Source organism: Buceros rhinoceros, unplaced genomic scaffold (assembly GCF_000710305.1).
Source record: "Buceros rhinoceros silvestris isolate BGI_N320 unplaced genomic scaffold, ASM71030v1 scaffold965, whole genome shotgun sequence".
Classification (NCBI taxonomy): domain Eukaryota; kingdom Metazoa; phylum Chordata; class Aves; order Bucerotiformes; family Bucerotidae; genus Buceros; species Buceros rhinoceros.
This window is the reverse complement of record NW_010410895.1, coordinates 4,595-5,588: the sequence shown is the minus strand read 5'-3', so window position 1 is coordinate 5,588 and position 994 is coordinate 4,595. Positions and strand designations below refer to the sequence as shown.

At 50.6% G+C, this 994-nt stretch overlaps 1 protein-coding gene across 1 annotated transcript in view; it reads left to right on the top strand.

Annotated features, from left to right (window-relative positions):
• SGIP1 (SH3-domain GRB2-like (endophilin) interacting protein 1) overlaps window positions 1-578 on the top strand; it is a gene marked incomplete at its 5' end in the record, with an annotated part of 13,725 nt that extends 13,147 nt beyond the window's left edge. Inside the window, 2 exon segments of the mRNA XM_010135750.1 lie at window positions 31-149; window positions 556-578. Coding sequence (XP_010134052.1) covers window positions 31-149; window positions 556-578 — 142 coding nt within the window.
• Between the last annotated feature and the right edge of the window lie 416 nt (window positions 579-994).

Sequence of the window (994 nt, the reverse complement as noted above, 5' to 3'; positions counted from 1 at the left end):
GCCCCGATGCCAGCGCGCGGCGGGTCCCACCACCCCGGCCCCCCTGGCCGTGCAGTTCACCAGCGAGGGGAGCACGCTGTCCAGCTGCGACATCGAGCTTGTCGGCGCCGGCTACCGCTTCTCCCTCATCAAGAAGAGGTTTGCAGCAGGTAGGTGCCTCGCCGCCGGCTTCTCTTGGAGTGGCAGTGTCCCTGATGGTCCCCTCTGGCTGGGCTGGCACGCCAGGGACTGTCCCTGCTGTGTATTTGCTGACGGTTCAAGCACGGCATGATAGGGCTGGCGGCAGAGGGGCAAAAGCTCCTTTGCTTGAAATAAATCCTGCTGAGCTACGAGAGCCTTGAGTTTCACGGAGCCGTTACTGCTCATGGGTCCTGCGTGAAAGGCAGGGTCTGGGCATCTCCAGGAAGAGCTTTTTCCCCATTCCTGCATGGAAATAAAAGTGTTTTCCCATGTGCGGCTCGTGCACGGCAGCAGCGTGGCCGTGGAGGCGGGCAGCCGTCCTGCGGGAACTGGGGCTCCTCTCTGCCCGCGGCTGATTTCTGATCCCGTTTCCAGGTAAATACTTGGCCGATAACTGATGGAAGCTTATGCAAGTCTGTGGAAAATAATGTGGAAAATACCCAAGGACTGCTGTGCGTGGAGCGGGTTTTAATTACAGTTTAAGGAAAATGAACTAAATCCTGCACTTGGGACATTTCCGTTGGAAGTGTCGACAACTTTCAGCATTTTTTTTCCTTGGAAAACACCGTCTTGACCAGTCCTACAGTATTTACTTCTAGATGTAACATTGTTAACGGTTTTAAAATGTAATTATTGTATTTGTAAATGGTACTCATTCCTGTAAGGCTGTATTTTGGCAGTTAGACACTTGAGTTTTAGCATTTTACCATTCATGAAATGGATGTAATTTAAACTGTGGTATATAAATTTAATAGTAGTCCTGTTGAATGGCACAACGCTTACAAAGGTAGATTACATTTTGTCGATATATACG